Source organism: Bufo gargarizans, chromosome 1 (assembly GCF_014858855.1).
Source record: "Bufo gargarizans isolate SCDJY-AF-19 chromosome 1, ASM1485885v1, whole genome shotgun sequence".
In the NCBI taxonomy this organism is placed as follows: domain Eukaryota; kingdom Metazoa; phylum Chordata; class Amphibia; order Anura; family Bufonidae; genus Bufo; species Bufo gargarizans.
The window spans coordinates 747,901,944-747,918,440 of NC_058080.1; the positions used below are offsets into that span (position 1 = coordinate 747,901,944).

Below are 16,497 nucleotides of genomic sequence, written 5' to 3' on the forward strand. Positions count from 1 at the left end.
CCTCTGTATTCCCAGGACTGTCCAGAGGAGAAGGTCCCGGAGAATCCTCAGGTAGATGGAGCTGAGCCCTATACACATCTATATAGGGGGTCCCTGCAGTCATAGAGGGGTCATAGATTATGGGGGTCTCTTATGTGGATCTGTTACATTTCCCACCTGTCTGCTGTATTGTACTGAATTGTTACAGATGACAAATCAGGGAGAAGATCTGACTGATATTACAGTGGAGGATGAAGAAGAGAGGATGATGGGCGATCCCCCGTGTAAGAGTGAGGTGGAGGAGGACATTCCAGGAGATGTCACCACAGGTATGGAATCATGAATGGAGAAAGTGACTTCAGATTCTGTCCTTGGTGCCTTCAGGACAGGAGGAGAATCTGATCACCGGCTGCTGCTCTTTGATTGGAGATGTCCCCATCACATCATGAAGTGTTCCCCTTATCCAGCTGACGGCGATCTGTGATCAGATTCTTCTCTGATCCCGGCTGTTCCTGCAGGACATGACGGTCAGTCACATCCACACACCCACTGGGGATTATGAGGGCACAGCTTTTGTGTCTGTGCTTTCATGATGGACTACATGTACTCCATTGTGCAGGAAAGGGTTAACCATCCTTTTGGGCTCGTCAGCAGACATTTTGATGATTTCCTTCATGATGGTTAAAGTGGTTTTGTAGTAAAAAAAAAAAAAAAAAAAAAGGAAATAACATGGCTCTAAACCTGTCCTCCTAAGACAAGCGACTTTCACTTTGGGTTGTGACTCCCTTTTCTGAGTGGCGGTCACGTGACGTAAAGATTCAGACTTTCAACACTGCTGCAGGACGTCTCGTCTGCCAATCATGTGACCTCCCCTCTTACTCCCAGTTCGTTCTTTAGCCTCCCTTTGTGACAGCCCCCAGAAATGTTACTATTTTCCAAGAAAAATTGTATTAGTCAAAAGTACTAAAACGTAAAAAATATTCCATGTATCCGGTATCTCCACATTCAGATTGTCCCCTAGAATAACATTTGGTGGTTTCAGCAAAAAAAGACTGCAAGTATCAATGGGGGAATTCCTATTTTTATTGTGTAACCTCAAGAAAAATTAATTGCTTTTAGAAGGAGAGTCCATCATAGTGAGTGTCCGGTAGTTCTCCCTCCCTTCATGTGGGTGTAGAGGAGATACAACCTGCTACATGTGACTGGAGGAGGAGGTCGGACCCCCCCTTTTTACAAGCCACATTCAGAGGAGCGGGACAGTCACAGAAATGTCTGCAGCTGATCTGCCATGTGTGAACGTGCTCTTAGATAACCAGTGGCTGATCTGTGCTGCTCTTATAATCTGTCCGTCGTGGGGATTGTAAGGTTCCTCCATATGGAGACAGTAGACAACAGGAAAGTTCTGCGGGGGCGGGGCTTAACTTGGAAACAGCATAGCTTGCTGTTCTTCACTGTATCTGTAGCTCCAATGCACTGCAATGGGATGAATTGCAACAGTGGAGCGCTGACCACCTTGCCTTAGCAATGGCAGAATGTGACAACCCCTTTTAAGATGCGCCAATGTGACACAAAATGAACAAGTAGGTGGTCTAATGTGTTACTTGTCGCTCTGCTGGTTCTAGAATACGAGGAGATCAAGTAAATCCAATCTCCCTCTAATCTCCAGATAACTGACGACCATCCGAGATGAGAAACAGATCCAAATAGATATTCACCTCCCGTTAGTCAGTACCGGCCCGTACCGCTTCATCACCTCCGTAACGCAGTGCAGGGACATGGCGGTGTCTGGACACTTTACAATGAGCCTTTTATTAACCTCAGTTTAAAAATTCACTGCTCATCAACAATGTGAAAGCCACATGGAGTCCATGAAATTCCCAACCCAAGTTTTGCCTCAGTTTCAACTTCTTTTGTGGCGTATTCTCCATTTAGAGGTTTTTATGTTGTTTCTGCCATAAGTGTACATTTAATAAAAATCTATTAATAAAACAACATCTGTCAGCAGGATCAACCCAAGAAGGACATAACTGTCCTTCAAATGAAGCTGTGTCTCAGTGATCTCAGAGGTTTCTGTTTCTGTCCAGTAGGGCGGCAGTCTCACTCATGGTTCTGTCAGGGACTCAGAGAAAACCAATGTCGTCAGATATAGATTTAGAGCTTTCTTTAAATGCTTTCTTGTGAGACTGGGAGTAGTTGTTGTGTCTGATCTATAGACAGATCTACAGGAGGCCATGTATTCAGTCACTGTGTGCTTGTGTCTCCACAGATGGATCCAGGAGGAGAAATCCACCAGAGAGATGTCCCCGTCCTCTGTATTCCCAGGACTGTCCAGAGGAGAAGGTCCCGGAGAATCCTCAGGTAGATGGAGCTGAGCCCTATACACATCTATATAGGGGGGTCCTGCAGTCATAGAGGGGTCATAGATTGTGGGGGTCTCTTATGTGGATCTGTTGGATTTCCCACCTGTCTGCTGTATTGTACTGAATTGTTACAGATGACAAATCAGTGGCAAGATCTGACTAATATTAAAGTAGAGGATGAAGAAGAGAGGATGATGGGCGATCCCAGTGAGGTGGAGGAGGACATTCCAGGAGATGTCACCACAGGTATGGAATCATGAATGGAGAAAGTGACTTCAGATTTTGTCCTTGGTGCCTTCAGGGCAGGAGGAGAATCTGATCACTTTATGTGGTAATAACTTTGGAGCACTTTTATTTTTCCAAGCGATTCTGAGATTAGTCTTTTTTGTGACACATTGTACTTCATGTTAGTTGTACATTTTGGTTAATATATTTAGTTTTTATTAATTAAAAAAAATCCCAATTTAAATGAAAATGTAACAAAATTTGCAATTTTCCAAAATTTCTCTGCTTTCAAGACTCCTTTTTGACGGCTATCTGACAAAATAGTTAATAAATACTTAATATTTACCATATGTCCACTTTATATTGGGACATATGGTACATAATACAGTTTGTGAGGTGTGACAACTCGGGGTCACTTAGCTCTCCAGGATCGCCGTCTTCTCACCTTAGACGGTTGGCACACCTCAAGAAGCCAACTGGAAGCCCTGATTGAGGCGCTCAGCCCACATTTATCCGAGCTCCACAGCTGGCTGATAATACTGTTATTTACCAGCCTGGCTGCTGCAGACAGTGGGAAAAACCTATTTTTCCTGCCTTTATTGTTCTCACCTACCTTCCTCTGGGTGAGATACACCTTTAATAGCTCTCATATGGCCTTCTGGCAGCTCCACTGCCACAGAGGTTAACAGGCTTATAAGTTTAGCAACAATTTTATCCAAATCAGATTCCCATTCTTCATCAGACCTCAGATCAGACCCCCAAGCTCCATCATCCTTGGATGAGACCCCCCAGCCTCCATCCGAGTCAGATCAGACCCCCAATCATCCTCAGATCGGATCCCCTCAGCCCCCTTCAGACCTCAGATCAGACGTTACAAAGTTACATTGCTTGCTCCGGACAGTGCTGCAGATCCAGGACACACCGCTCCATCGCTTCTTCCAGGTCCCGCTATGTAGTATGACCTGACTGCACACAGCGTCAGGTTATAGTGCGCGCCTACGTGCACCACGTCCTGCGGCTGTGCATGGTCAGGATACAGCAGCGGGACCCATTAGAAGACTAGGGAGGGTGAGTAGACCCAGTGCACTACTGTCCTCACCTCCCAGTGCCCTCCCCCCATAATGGAAGCGGTTATTAGCATTTGGACTATAAGACTTGCTGCCACTTTCCCCCCATTTTTTGGGGGAAAAAGTGTGTCTTACAGTCCAAAAATACAGTAACAGATTTTCATATTTAATAATTTTTTGGGGAATGCAGCAGCTGATAAAATAGAGCTAATATTTCATATTTATTACTCTGTGATTCTGCAGTTTTTATAAATATCCCTTACAGTATGTGGCCCTAGAGTGCTACTTAAGTCAAATAACAGCCTCAAAATTGCAGGAGCACCTTGTGGATTTTAGGCCTCTTTCACACGGGCGTCATGTTTTTTGCCCGGATAAGAGCCGGGTGCGTTGCGGGAAAATGCGCGAGTGCAAAACATTGTCATGCGTTTTGCACTCGCGTGAGAAAAATCGCGCATGTTTGGTACCCAAACCCGAACTTCTTCACAGAAGTTCGGGCTTGGGATTGATGTTCTGAAGATTGTATTATTTTCCATTATAACATGGTTATAAGGGGAAATAATAGCATTCTGACTACAGAATACATAGTATAATAGTGCTGGAAGGGTTAAAAAAATAAAAAAGTTAACTCACCTTATCCTCTTGTTCGTGTAGTTTGTTCCCGGTCTGTTCTTTGCTAGCTGTGGGCTTGGGCTAAAGGACCTTTGATGACGTCAGATCACATGCTCCAATCACATGGTCCATCACCATGGAGCATGTGATCTGACGTCATCAAAGGTCCTTTAGCCCAAGCCCACAGCTAGCAAACTACAGACCGGGAACGAACTACGCGAACAAGAGGATAAGGTGAGTTAACTTTTTTATTTTTTTAACCCTTCCAGCACTATTATACTATGTATTCTGTAGTCAGAATGCTATTATTTTCCCTTATAACCATGTTATAAGGGAAAATAATACAGTGAATAGACTGTCACCTAGAACCCATGCGTGAAAATCGCACCGCATCCGCACTTGCTTGCGGATGCTTGCGATTTTCACGCAACCCCATTCACTTCTATGGGGCCTGCGTTGCGTGGATTATCGCACCGCAACGCACAAAGAGGAGCATGCTGCGATTTTCACGCAACGCATAAGTGATGCGTGAAAATCACCGCTCATGTGAACAGCCCCATAGAAATGAATGGGTCAGGATTCAGTGTGGGTGCAATGCGTTCAACTCACGCATCGCACCCGCGCGGAATACTCGCTCGTGTGAAAGGGGCCTTAGGCTCCCCATTTTTTAGGACATTTTTCGGGTACAATTTCATGTTGCAGAGGCCTTGAGGTGCTGATACATTAGAAATGCCCCCAAAAGGCCCCATTTTGGAAACTACAATGATATAGGGGTGCAGTGAGCATTTTAATCCAACAATGTTTCATAGACTTTTTATTACAGTTGGGCATGAAAATCAAAAATTAGTTAACGGTAATATGTAGCCTAGCTCAAATTTTTCATTTTTCCAAAGGGTAACTGGGAAAAAAAGCACAGCAAAAATTGTTACACCAGTATGGCAAAACCCCATGTGTGACCATAACCTGCTGTATGGATACACAACGGGGCTCAGGAGGGAAGGTGCTCCATTTGGCTTTTGATCCGCAGATTTTACTGGAATGCGATGATTTCATAGATTAGGTTGCTACGGACACAATAATGCCAATTATGTGAAGTTAATTTTTTTTCATTTTTTTTTAACTAATCATAAATGAGTAGAAAGTAAATTTTCTATTTTATATATAATTTTTTTAAAAACTTTTTTAAGTTCCACTTAATATACGGATATACACAAAGTCTGCCTGCACTGACCTCGGCCTGTTTCTCTCTACAAGTATGGCCTGATCCTTTGTTGCTTGTAGGTCAGCTGTGAACCACACTGGGGCTACTCCAGGAAGTAAAGTCCTGGTGGCTCCCCTGCAGCAAAGATCAGATCCCTGTGTTCGGGTTAATGGGTGAAAACAAAGGAACTTTCATAAAAAATGCCCTTAGGTATAGCCCTAAGCCAGACTGTTTGGCTGACGCAGGGGTTCCACACCCACTGTCTGTAACGTATAGGGCCCTTGCAGACGAACGTTGGTCACTCTGCGAGTCCGCAGCACAGCTCCCGTCCTGACCTCCCAGCACTGACGGGGTGGCATAGCATTATATTGATTTATGACGCTATGTAACCCTTACAGTTCTGGAATGTATTGGATAACTGTCACAACCAGACAGCTGAGAAGCTCTGACAGAGGCCTTTCAGAACCTCCTCCTTGAGTTTCTTTGTTGTGGTATTCAGTTCCTCATCTCGTTAGCCTCTCTCAGCTGTCATGTGTTGGACTAATTGCTTCCCTTTAAATTCCTCCCCAGAAGGCTTTTCTGGGCGGCTTATACTTCTTCCTGGAGTGTGTGTGCTTGCTGACCTTGTTCTCCTGTCTGCTACAAAGTTAAGTGTTGAACATTTATCTGTTATTTTCTGTTTGCTGGATCCCAGGTGACCCTGACTCCCTCCGTGTCTGGTGTAGGGAGCCGGTGGTCGTGTCCCCTCACTATTGTAGGCTGTTCAGGGGTTATATAGTCGAGGTACGTGGATATGCAAACTTCCACCATTCGGATCTTTGCATAGGCTGAGCAGCCAGGGAAAGTGCCAGGTCTTCTGCAGGGGTCTCCCTTTGGTTCCTTAGCTTTCGGATCCAGCGAGTCATTTATTCATGTTGCTTTGCCTTGTTTCCTGTACACCGCCCGTGACAATAACACTGGCAGCATTATGCCAGTGTTATCCAATACACTCCAGGACTGTACGGTAGGGTGTTTCATTTTGTAATGGAAAAATAAAATGTAAAATTTTTTGCTTACGCCCCGAGTCTCAGTGATGTAAAACATATATATGCCAAATTTCAAGAGGATTAGATAATATTTAGAGGTTGCACACTTTGATCAGTTTTGTAAAAGTAGGCAAAAAATAAGATTTTTCAATGTTAATTGCTTTTATTGGGAAAACTAGAAATCACAAACTTAAAATAATGTTAAAACTAGACACTAAGATTAATAGGTAGTATGACAGGCAAAACATGTGTTCTATTAATCAACTTTGAACGATGCAATCTCTTGTTTTGTTAGCTTGGTGACGACTTTTCTGTGATGCTCGACTATCCTCAACAAGAATTGTTTTTGTTGTTCGTCCCTGACCGATTGGTTAAACTTTTTTATCAGAGCAAATACTCTTTCTGCGGTATCATTGACCACCTTAAGAGCGTTCACATGGCTTCTTAGAGAATCACTGCAGTATTCTGTCACGTTGTGGATGCCAAACAATTCAAAGAATGTCTTTGTTTTATTAGTAACAAAATGGCTCAGGTCTTTTCTCGTAAATGGCATTGGGGGACACAGCACCATGGGTATATGCCCAGCTGCCACTAGGAGGCTGATACTAGAAAGAAAAGTGTTGGCTCCATCCATCTGGGCTATACCCACTGCACATGCTGGAGCTAGCCAGTTTTTCTGGAGGCAGACATGACCTGCTCTTTTTTTCTTTGTTGGTCCTGCTGCTTTTTTTCTTTCTTTTTTCTTCCACAGTGTTCAGCAGGCTGGGGCTCCATGGTGGACTTCCTCCATAGTTGCACCCCTTGCGGGCACGTACCTTGTACCTAGCCGGTCGCCCAGTCCCCAGAACTGCATCTGCAGTGGATGCCGGCATTCCCAGGTCCCCCTGTTGAGTCTGCCGATGGGCCGACCCTGCTGCGCCTGAAGATGTCTGAGGGTAAGTATAGCCCCCTGGCACCTCAATTCCCCAGTACTAGCGGGCCCCAGTTCTCCCAGTATTAGGGGGGGAGGATCTTCCATCTTCATAGTCTGGGCGCCTTTGCCCCCCTTTCTTTCCAGCTCTCTTGGGGGATTGGTGGGCGCAAGGCCCTTAGGGGCTCATGGGGGATCACATTCTCTCTCCTGTATGCTCCCCCGTCCTCTAATCTAGGCCCCGGCTTTTTGCCCGGCCTAGGCCTCAGTTTTCTCTAGCCTACCACTTGGCTCCTGGCTCTTTCCGGCCCCCCTCTTTTCTTTTTCGGTCGTTGCTTTTCCTCCCGCCCCCCCTCCCCCTACATTTATCTAGTTTCGGGCGCCGGCGGTGACCAGCCCTATTCTACCGGGTGCGCTTGCAAATCGAGGCCCCGGCTTTTTTCCGGCCTACCTGGCCTCAATTGTCCCGCCCCCTGCCCTCGCTTCTTGTGGAAATTCCTTCCTGGGGAGGACTGTGGGAGGAGCTTTTTCCTTTTCTCCAATCCCGTCCTGGCGTGGTCTTTCTGCCCGAGGGGCATGTATTTCTGCTGGAGACACAGAGGAAAGAGGTCTCTTCCATCTTGTTGGCACCTCACGCAGGTCTCCATCCGAGTCCGGCGCACATTCCTTCTATAGCCGCTGCTGCATCTTCGGGACACAGACCTGGGGTCCGGTAGGACAGCTTCGGCTAGCTGTTTTACTTTCTTACAGGCTCCATCCTAGCCCTCATGTCCTCTGCCAGACAGGACCCTGTGCCTAATCCCCCTCCTGGGATTGTCACTTATTTTGATTGCACTCGCTGCAACCAAAAGATGCCGTGCGGTCAATCTGATCCCGTCTGCGCACAGTGTTTGGCTCTCAAGCCCTCCCAAGCCGCCCCGGCCGCCACTGCTGTGTCGGTCCCCCCTGATTAGGCCGCGTCCCTGTCCCAAGCCATAGGGAACCTTGCCAGTCTCTCCCAATCTATGTGCAGTCGCTGGATCGCTTGCCGGCCCAAATCACGGCCGCCTCCACCCCCAGTAGGGAACCTGCCACGGTCAGGGTTCGCTCTCGATCTGACACCAGGTCCCGTAAGCAACCTCGAGTGCTCTCAGCTGGGTCCCGCTCATCCTCTGTTTCCTCGGTTCACTCCCTGGATAAGTCTGAGTCTGGCGAAGTCTCCTCTTCTGCCATTCCTGCTGCTGAAAACCGTGTACAGGCGTGTGCAGGAAATGGGCTACAGGTGCTGCATTCCCCAGGTCAAGCCACTTTTGAACCAGAAACAGCAGCAGAAGCGCCTGACCTGGGCTACAGAGAAGCAGCACTGGACTGTTGCTCAGTGGTCCAAAGTACTTTTTTCAGATGAAAGCAAATTTTGCATGTCATTCGGAAATCAAGGTGCCAGAGTCTGGAGAAAGACTGGGGAGAGGAAATGCCAAAATGCCTGAAGTCCAGTGTCAAGTACCCACAGTCAGTGATGGTCTGGGGTGCCATGTCAGCTGCTGGTGTTGGTCCACTGTGTTTTATCAAGGGCAGGGTCAATGCAGCTAGCTATCAGGAGATTTTGGAGCACTTCATGCTTCCATCTGCTGAAAAGCTTTATGGAGATGAAGATTTCATTTTTCAGCACGACCTGGCACCTCACAGTGCCAACACCACTGGTAAATGGTTTACTGACCATGGTATTACTGGGCTCAATTGGCCTGCCAACTCTCCTGACCTGAACCCCATAGAGAATCTGTGGGATATTGGGAAGAGAAAGTTGAGAGACGCAAGACCCAACACTCTGGATGAGCTTAAGGCCGCTATCGAAGCATCCTGGGCCTCCATAACACCTCAGCAGTGCCACAGGCTGATTGCCTCCATGCCACGCCGCATTAAAGCAGTCATTTCTGCAAAAGGATTCCCGACCAAGTATTGAGTGCATAACTGAACATAATTATTTGAAGGTTGACTTTTTTTGTATTAAAAACACTTTTCTTTTATTGGTCGGATGAAATATGCAAATTTTTTTTAATAGGAATTTGGGGTTTTCATGAGCTGTATGCCAAAATCATCAATATTAAAACAATAAAAGGCTGGAACTACTTCAGTTGTGTGTAATGAATCTAAAATATATGAAAGTCTAATGTTTATCAGTACATTACAGAAAATAATGAACTTTATCACAATATGCTAATTTTTTTAGAAGGACCTGTACAAAGGTATATAGTGATCACTGTATGGCGAGAGAGAAGCCAGAGACAACACAGATATAGGTTGGACCAGAGTTCAGCAAGCTGCTCTCTGTCTAATAGCTTGCTATCCGTTTATTTTATATAAAAAGTAAACAATCACCTTCATACATATCATTTTTCTGCAGATTATTTTTTTTTTTAACCAATCATTATTAAACTGTTACTTTAACATGCACATATACTAGTAACATATAAATATGTATAGGGATTAGGGAAATTAATTTCTACTGTAAAAAAAACCTTTGTACCAAACTCGAGTACCTTGGAATTTCCAAAGTTATTACACGAAGTCTCTTCGGACTTCACGAAGTAATACCTTCGGCTCATCTGAGCCAATACATTCTAATACTGTACGGAGCACCCGCTCCGTACAGTATTAAAACAAAGTTTTATGCGAATCGACTTCGGATGAAGCTCATCCCTAATAGTGATGTGAACATAATAAAAATTGAACTATTGTGTCTTTATCTTTCTCTCTCACCCCTCACCACACTCATGCCAAGAGTGCTGAGAAAATGTACACAAGTGACCTTCCCTATTACAGGCAGAAAGCCTTTGAATAGTCCCTTGTGGTAAATTGGAAACATTTCCTAGCCTAGAATATTATCACAGCATATGATGACTCCAGCTAGAGAGTGAGAATGCTCATGAGAGCTAAATTCTTTCTCTATCCACCTATGGCTTAATTGATAATTTCATATAAGTGCACCTCCTCCCCTGCTGCCGTCTCATTCATGTTCAGTGCATGTTTCAGTAAAAGAAAGCAGCAAATAAAATTAGAAGCCTTAATTAAAAATGCTGCTGCTTCATTGCAGAGCCAAGGGAGGCTGCAGCATGTGTAAGATTTCAGCAGGGGAGGAGGTACACTTAGAAGAGCTCGTCGGTTATGCTGTATGTGGACATTATGGCATGTTTTTTTTCTAGTGAATCCACCAACTTCATCAGGTCTAAGAGATCTATTTATAACCAATGCAGTTTGGGTTAAGGAATGTGGTGATGGATCCTTTTTAGGTTAACATGTTGTATGCACATGGTGCCCATTTGGCATTGAAGGGCAAAATGTGTTATGAGAAGGTAAGAAGGCTTGATTGCCAGTCATAGTCAGATTTTTCACATTTTTGAGCTATGTTTGTGTAATAAAAGTGGTGACCGGATGTAGACTAGAATCCTGGACTTTTTATGAGTGTTGCACAAAGCTTTATAAGGCTGTACATTTTTGTTACATTTTTTGTGCAATATTTTGAACCAAAGTCAAGAGTGAGATGCAAATGAATAATTTGGACCTCTAGTTTCTCCTGGATCCACTTCCAGTCTAAGGGTTCATACACACAACCGTATTTTCTTTCCGTGTCTGTTCCGTTTTTTGTTTTTTCTTGCAGCTCTTATACGGAACCATTCACTTTAATGGGTCTGCAAAAGAAAAAAAAAAAAAACGGAAATGACTCAGTGTGCATTCCGTTTCTTATGTCCGCAAGTCCGTTCCTCTGAAAAAATAGAACATGTCCTATTCTTGTCCCTTTTGCAAACAAGGACAGGCATTGTTACAATGGCAAAAATAAACAGATGCAATATGTATGTCATCCGTTTTTTTTTTGCGGACCGCAGAATACATATTGTCGTGTCCATGAGCCCTAATAGAAATGATCTATGTTTGTCTACTCTGTAGTTTGGAAAGAAATCGGAAATTCGAATTTTTATCTTCACAGAAAACCCGAGTAAAAATTGTAATGGAAATGTTATATTGTTACTAAATTATAAAGCAGAAGATGAAGATATCATGCTGCACTCTTCAAGAGAAAGCCTCATTACCCTTACTGTACCTCCAGGACTATCAAATATTATCCCTAACCATGATGACCAGAATTCTGAGGAAAACATAATGTTATCACTAACTTATAAAGCAGAAGATAAAGATATCATGCCATGCTCTTCCAGAGAAAACCTCATTACACTTAATGTACATCCAGGACTCTACAGTACAGATCTGTCAAATAATCCCTTTAATCACGAGGAACCTTCTCCTGACCAATCACAATCACAGATTGTTACCACAAGTACAGGCCAGAAAGGAGGTAAAAGGTACCAGTGTGGTAAAAAGTTGAAAGAAACCTCAAACTTTTCTACACATGGAAGAATTCACACAAGGGAGAGGCGATACTGCTGTTCAGAATGTGGGAAGTGCTTCACAAAGAAATCACATCTTGTTACACATGAGAGAATTCACACAGGAGAGAAGCCATATTCCTGTTCAGAATGTGGGAAGTGTTTTAGAGATAAATCGCATCTTGTTAGACATGAGAGAAGTCACACAGGAGAGAGGCCATATTCCTGTTCAGAATGCTTTAAGTGCTACACAGTGAGTTCAAGTCTTGTTAGACATCAGCGAGTTCATACAGGAGAGAAGCCATTTGCATGTTTAGAATGTTTGAAGTGCTTCTCATTTAAATCAAGTCTTGTTAAACATAGGCAAAGTCACATAGGAGACAAGCGGCATTCGTGTTCAGAATGTGGGAATTGGTTTATAGAGCGAGCACAACTTGTGAGACATGAGAGAATTCACACAGGAGAGAAGACTTATTCATGTTCAGAATGTGGGAAATGGTTTATAGAGCGAGCAAAACTTGTGAGACATGAGAGAATTCACACAGGAGAGAAGCCTTATTCATGTTCAGAATGTGGGAAATGTTTTACAAATAAAGTAAGTCTTGTTACACATGAGAGAGGTCACAAGGGAGAGAAACCATTTTCATGTTCAGAATGTGGGAAATGTTTTATAGATAAATCACATCTAGGTACACATTTGAGAACTCACACAGGAGTGAAGCCATATTCATGTTCAGAATGTGGGAAATGTTTTACAACAAGATCACAAATTGTTAGACATCAGAGAACTCACACTGGAGAGAAACCATATTCATGTTCAGAATGTAAGAAATGTTTTAATACTGAAGCCAAACTTAAGCTTCATCGGAGACGTCACACAGGAGAGAAGGCATTTTGATGTTTTATATGTTGAAAGTGTTCTGTAAGGAAACCAAATTCTAAAATTCATCACATCAGAAAAAAACATTATTTTTAGGAATATAGGAAATACTATAAAAATTTCTTTAAGTCCTATTATTCACAGGCCAGTAACCTGAGACTACATGGTAACATGTACCATGTGACAGAAAGTCACACGATAGCTGTTGTGCAGCTATTTTACAGCTAAGATTTCAGTATAAAAAAAAACTAGCATTGTGTTCTACAATAGCAAAGTCACATATGACCTGGGACCAAAAATCCAAGTATTGGATTTTTTGTCACTGTCATAACACGTAGCATCATATTTTGACCGCATTGACAATTAGAGGCAGTGTCACAATGCGACGTGATTTTGATATCACATAACATTTCGCCATGTAGCTACAGCCTAAAGGCCAATAAAAATATTATTTTTTTTGGGTGGAATTATCCTGCATCTGCCAAAAGACCATATTATATTTCTCTGAGGTCAACGGTGACTGAGGTCCATGGAGGAAAAGTATTGTGGATATAAGGAAGAGAAGAAGAGCCTTGTTTACTTCCAGAGCAGTGAAGATGAACTGTCCCCATGAATCTTGCTTCTTTTCTCTGTATTCACACCTTCACCGACACTGCGGGACAGTCCAGAGTGACATGGGGGGAAGTAACGACGCTCCATGTAATAATGTATGTAGAAATATAGACATGTTAATATTTCATTAAAACAGTATTTAAAGCTAAAATAAAATCTTCTATTGTCACTGACAGACATTGTCTTTTTGGCTCATATACTTTCTCCTAGCGCTGTGACCTTCATTGCTCTTACAGACTAACCGTCCTGTGCAGAGACAGGGATATTGGTGGCATGATGACTATATCACTGATTTATTTGACTGGGTGATCGGTGATAATTAACCCCATATGTACATTCCTGCGGTTTAATGGTAAACCTATCTAGATACTGGAGCTGAGGGATATATCGGTGGTGGGAATCGCTTGTGATATCACATCTGTTAATTAACGCCTGAATAATGGGAACATGAATTCGGTGACCAAGTGATGCTCATATATGTGTTTCATATGTATCCTGCCTCCTTCATTACCTGCAGAACATGAATGGAGACATGTGGATGAATTATTAGTATTTCGTACACTCGCTGACAAAAAAATGACTTATCAAGAAGGAGTAGTTGGGATTTAAGGAAACTTTCTATGTGTGAATATAATGATGTATGTACAGTCATGTGAAAAAATTAGGACACTCTTTGAAAGCATGTGGTTTTTTGTAACATTTTTAATAAAAGGTTATTTCATCTCCGTTTCAACAATACAGAGAGATTAAAGTAATCCAACTAAACAAAGAAAACTGAAGAAAAGTCTTTTCAAGATCTTCTGTAAATGTCATTCTACAAAAATGCCTATTCTAACTGAGGAAAAAGATAGGACACCCTTGCCCCTAATAGCGAGTGTTACCTCCTTTGGCTGAAATAACTGCAGTGAGACGGTTCTTGTAGCCATCTACCAGTCTTCGACATCGGTCTGAGGAAATTTTACCCCACTCCTCAATGCAGAACTTTTTCAGCTGTGAGATGTTTGAGGGGTTTCTTGCACGTACAGCCCTTTTCAAGTCACCCCACAGCATCTCAATGGGATTCAAATCTGGACTTTGACTTGGCCATTCCAGGACTCTCCATTTCTTCTTTTTCAGCCAATCTTTGGTTGATTTACTAGTATGTCTTGGGTCATTGTCATGTTGCATGGTCCAGTTCCGCTTCAGCTTTAATTTTCTAACTGATGGTCTCACATGTTCTTCAAGCACCTTCTGATACACAGTAGAATTCATCGTGGATTCTATGATGGTGAGCTGACCAGGTCCTGCTGCAGCAAAGCAGCCCCAAACCATGACACTTCCACCTCCATGCTTCACAGTTGGTATGAGGTTCTTTTCTTGGAATGCTGTGTTTGGTTTACGCCAAACATGTCCTCTGCTGTTGTGTCCAAATAATTCAATTTTGGACTCATCTGTCCAAAGAACATTATTCCAGAAGTCCTGGTCTTTGTCAACTTTATCTCTGGCAAATGTCAGTCTGGCCTCGATGTTTCTCTTGGAAAGCAAAGGTTTCCTCCTTGCACACCTCCCATGCAAGTTAAACTTGTACAGTCTCTTTCTGATTGTAGAGGCATGTACTTCTACATCAACAGTAGCCAGAGCCTGCTGTAGTTCTCGAGATGACACTTTAGGGTTTTTGGAGACCTCTTTTAGCATCTTGCGGTCTGCTCTTGGGGTGAACTTGCTGGGGCGACCAGTCCTGGGCATGTTGGCAGTTGTTTTGAAAGCCCTCCACTTGTAGACTATCTTCCGGACAGTGGAATGGCTGATTTCAAAATCTTTTGAGATCTTTTTAAATCCCTTCCCAGACTCATAGGCTGCTACAATCTTTTTTCTGAAGTCCTCTGACAGCTCTTTTGCTCTCACCATGGTGCTCACTCTCACTTCAACAGTCAGGAGCACACCAAACTAAATGTCTGAGGTTTAAATAGGGCAAGCCTCATTCAACATGCAGAGTAACGATCTACTAATTATGTGCACCTGGTGTGATATACCTGTGTGAGATCTGAGCCAATTTAAGAGGGAATACATGTGAGGGTGTCCTATCTTTTTCCTCAGTTAGAATAGGCATTTTTGTAGAATGACATTTACAGAAGATCTTGAAAAGACTTTTCTTCAGTTTTCTTTGTTTAGTTGGATTACTTTAATCTCTCTGTATTGTTGAAACGGAGATGAAATAACCTTTTATTAAAAATGTTACAAAAAACCACATGCTTTCAAAGGGTGTCCTAATTTTTTCACATGACTGTAAATGATTACAAGGATAAGTTTATTGGGGAAAACTGTATAATTGAAATGATGCACTGGTTAGATAGCCTCTACCCTGGATACAAGATGAAATACGTCCTCTTGCCTGGATACAAGATGAGATACTTGGTCTTTCCAAATGCAACATCTTTCAAGTGTAACTCTTTAAGTGTACATACTGAATTATACCAGAATGTAATATTATGGATATGGAATCTAGTGTTGGGTGTGAATATTCGAATCGCGAATATTGGCACTTCGAGAATTTGCGAATATTTAGAATATAGTGATATATATTCATAATTTTGAATATTCTAGATTTCTTTTTCCATCAGTACCCTCCCTTCTTGCTTGTGGGCCAATGAGAAAGATGCAATGTCTTTGTGCGTAGCAACATCCCTAGCAACCAATAGGAAAGCTGCCTACGCCTTACTATATAAGAACATCCACAGCAGCCCTTGTATGCAGTATTTTGCAGATCTGAGACAGCAGTGTTATTGCTGTGCTCTCTGCTTTCCGGTGTCATTACATTAGATAGTTAGCTTATATACAGTACAGACCAAAAGTTTGGACACACCTTCTCATTCAAAGAGTTTTCTTTATTTTCATGACTATGAAAATTGTAGATTGACACTGAAGGCATCAAAACTATGAATTAACACATGTGGAATTATATACATAACAAAAAAGTGTGAAACAACTGAAAATATGTCATATTCTAGGTTCTTCAAAGTAGCCACCTTTTGCTTTGATTACTGCTTTGCACACTCTTGGCATTCTCTTGATGAGCTTCAAGAGGTAGTCACCTGAAATGGTTTTCACTTCACAGGTGTGCCCTGTCAGGTTTAATAAGTGGGATTTCTTGCCTTATAAATGGGGTTGGGACCATCAGTTGCGTTGTGGAGAAGTCAGGTGGATACACAGCTGATAGTCCTACTGAATAGACTGTTAGAATTTGTATTATGGCAAGAAAACAGCAGCTAAGTAAAGAAAAACGAGTGGCCAT

At 42.9% G+C, this 16,497-nt stretch overlaps 1 protein-coding gene across 1 annotated transcript; it reads left to right on the forward strand.

Moving 5' to 3' along the window:
* The first annotated feature begins 254 nt into the window (after window positions 1-254).
* Window positions 255-13,375, forward strand: LOC122925032 (oocyte zinc finger protein XlCOF6.1-like). The gene is made up of 2 exons (XM_044276568.1): window positions 255-308; window positions 11,338-13,375. The coding sequence occupies exon 2, from the start codon at window positions 11,409-11,411 to the stop codon at window positions 12,630-12,632; it is 1,224 nt and encodes a 407-aa protein (XP_044132503.1). The 5' UTR covers window positions 255-308; window positions 11,338-11,408; the 3' UTR covers window positions 12,633-13,375.
* Window positions 13,376-16,497: the final 3,122 nt, after the last annotated feature.

What these genes read in the sequence shown, in the direction of transcription:
- LOC122925032 (XM_044276568.1), top strand. Translation starts at nt 11,409, where the DNA reads ATGCTGCACTCTTCAAGAGAAAGCCTCATTACCCTTACTGTACCTCCA.